General features: G+C 38.6%; 1 protein-coding gene across 1 annotated transcript; it reads left to right on the top strand.

Moving 5' to 3' along the window:
* Positions 1 to 451: 451 nt before the first annotated feature.
* Positions 452 to 1,231, top strand: LOC120116942. Its single transcript, XM_039137317.1, has one exon. It carries the CDS (start codon positions 452 to 454, stop codon positions 1,229 to 1,231), a length of 780 nt encoding a protein of 259 aa, XP_038993248.1.
* The last annotated feature ends 1,844 nt before the right edge of the window (positions 1,232 to 3,075 follow it).

Here is a 3,075-nt window from a genome sequence, read left to right as displayed (position 1 = left end):
TGACAGTACAAGCACTCGCATAAATGTCTACTCCCCGTGTGTAATTCGAGAACAAATCAACCTGTGGGAAGAGATTGGGGTTTTAAGGGCGCAGTGGAAAGAACCATGGATCATGGGTGGCGACTTCAACACAATTAGAAGCAAAGAGGAAAGAAAAGGTAGAAGCTCCAAGTACTTAGGTATGGAGGAATTTAATTGCTTCATAGAAACATTCAATCTGGTTGAAACTTGATAGATTTCTGGTTGAAACATTTAATTTCTAATAGGGAGAATATTTACTTGGATCGGCCCAGGCAGTGCTCGTGGTAAACTTGATAGATTTCTGTTGGAAGAAAATTGGATTCATACCAGAGGAGATATAACAGTCTAGGGAATACCAAGAAATGTCTCGGATCATATACCACTATTATTGGGTAGTGTAACGGAAGATTGGGGTCCAAGACCCTTCAAAATGATAAATGCCTGGTTCGAAAGGGAGGGATGCGTGAAGGTTATAAAGGAGTCACTTGGAAAGCAAATGTGCACAGGGATTTCTCTGCCTTTAAAATTGAAGAAAGTAAAAGAAGCACTTAAAACATGGAATGCGGCTGAAGATGACTTGAACTCGAGAGTGAAGGTACTGGAAAAGCGTATTAACGAAATTGTAGGCTTAGGTGACTTGGGGGATTTAGATTCCAATATTCACGAAGAACTGATCTGGTGTAAGCTTCACTTACGGGACAGCCTAAAAGCTCAAGAAAATTTATGGAAACAAAAATCGAGAATCAATTGGCTAAAGCATGAAGACTTGAATACAAAATTCTTCCATAGAGCGGTGAAGATAAGATCGAGAAGAAATAAAATTTATGGACAGAACCTGGGTCTGGGAAGAGAAGCGAGCCCAAAGAGGATGAAGCAACTCATTTGGGAGGACACCTCCCTCAACATGGAATTCAAAAGGCTAGAACAAATGGACACAGAAATGTTGGAATTGCAATTCACAATGGAGGAAATAAAAGAGGCGGTGTGGCGTTGTGGGGATTCTAAGGCACCAGGCCCGGATGGCTTCAAAGGTATGTTTTTTAAGAAATGCTGGGATATGGTGGAGGAGGATTTATTGGAGATCTTGGAAAACTTCAATACTTCGGGCAAGTTGCCTCAAAACATCAACTCATCGTTTATTGCCCTTATCTCAAAAACAACAACGCCTGCGAACATCTCAGAGTACATGCCCACAAGCTTGATCAGTTGAATATACAAAGTCGTGTCCAAGGTGCTCTCGAATAGACTTTGCATAGTCTTGGGGAAAATAGTGAGCGAAACTCATAGTGTATTCATCAAAGGCAGGAAATCTTCGACAACATCCTGATTGCCAGTGAAATTATCCACACGCTGGAAACCGAAGCTAGTAAGAGAGGGGGTATTATTCTAAAATTTGGTTTTTCAAAAGCCTATGATTGCGTGCGATGGGACTTTCTGCTGACTTACGAGGTTCGGACAAAAATGGTGCTAATGGGTGTTTGAATGTATTTCGACTGCAAGGGCCTCAATTCTTCTAAACGGATCTCCAATAAAATAATTTTTGATGTGCAAAGGGCTAAAGACAGGAGGATGCCTTTCCGCTTTTCTATTCATACTCGTTACTTAAGCTTTACACAAACTTATAATAAATATAACCCTCATACCGATGCGGGTGATCCGATCCAAGGTGTTACATTAGGGTCACCGGAACGACCCACCGTAAAAATCTCGAAAAAATTAAAATTCCTATTAAAACATTTAAGATCATAAAAAAATTATAAATACAAAAGTAAAATTTATCAATATTCAGAAATAAAATTGATTTTAGACTCATATATAAAATAAAATACAACCTACATGCCCCCTAATCATATGCACAGTACTCCACAAGCAACGTTGGTGGAACTCCTTTACTGATGTCAATAGCTGCACTTGTACGATTCTTTTAACCTAGAATGGTGAGTAAAAGAGTGAGCTTTGGGAAGCTTAGTAATACAAAACTATCAGATGATGCTGAAGGACATGCAGATAAATGAAAAAAAATATTTTCTTGTTGATTCAGATGTCTACAAATTTTCAGGATGAACTGTGGTTCCATTGGTATTTCCTTCAAGTAAAAGTCATAAAGATTTCAGTTCATAGGAAACATTCAGAGTACCATGTTTTCAGAAGATTGAACTCGGATGTCTAGTGTGTTCCCATTAAAACCAATGAAAAGATATATATCTTTTTAAAACAGTAATTGTTTAAAACATATTTCAAAACCATAATAGAACCCTCCAATCAAACACCGTTATGCAGTTCCTCAGAACTGCATCCATAAAGGCTTACCCTCAACACACAACAAAGGGAGCCACCCTAAAGGAATGCCTTGGGCCCTACCCAAGGGTATCCTTATGTCTGTAAGGATTTACCAGCTTGTTCAGAGCTGAACCTCCATACTCCAGAATCCTACTCATACAGTATCCGGTAGAAATCATATTTAACAATAATAGTAAGATCTGGACCGTAATCCAATAAAATCTCATAAGCGTGACAATGAAATAAACCATATAACTACCCTCTACCTGTACACCATAAGTAGTCCCATGATTAACCCAAAGAAATGCCTTGGGGCCTGAGAGCCTACCCAAGAAAGTTTCTCGGGGCCTCAGAGCCTACCCAAGGGTCACCTTAGGTCCGTAAGGATTTACCAGCTTGATCAGAGCTGAACCTCCATACTCCAGCCTACCCAGATAATGTCCCTATAAAATAATTCAAGTAGTAACAAGTGAAAATAGGAAACCATAGTTCGTAAACCAATAAATTCCAAGATTACATAAATCATGAACAATCATATTTTTTTAGTGAAAACCTTAATCAGAGAACACATACCATGTAGCCATGGTTCCTAAGCCAGTAAATCAATAAATTTCTGTGAAACATATTTCAAAACATATAAAACAATCATGTTATACATGGGGAACACACTAGAGTATCCAAGTATTTTTCAGAGGCACTTGGTAGTTATCAAGAATGGAAAACATGAAACTTATGTAATTTGATTGGATTTCAGGATCGGGGTCCTATTAAAAG

Source organism: Hibiscus syriacus, unplaced genomic scaffold (genome assembly GCF_006381635.1).
Source record: "Hibiscus syriacus cultivar Baekdansim isolate YM2019G1 unplaced genomic scaffold, ASM638163v2 tig00110307_pilon, whole genome shotgun sequence".
Taxonomy (NCBI): Eukaryota; Viridiplantae; Streptophyta; class Magnoliopsida; order Malvales; family Malvaceae; genus Hibiscus; species Hibiscus syriacus.
The sequence above is the reverse complement of the archived record's forward strand: the minus strand, read 5'-3'. Positions and strand labels throughout refer to the sequence as shown.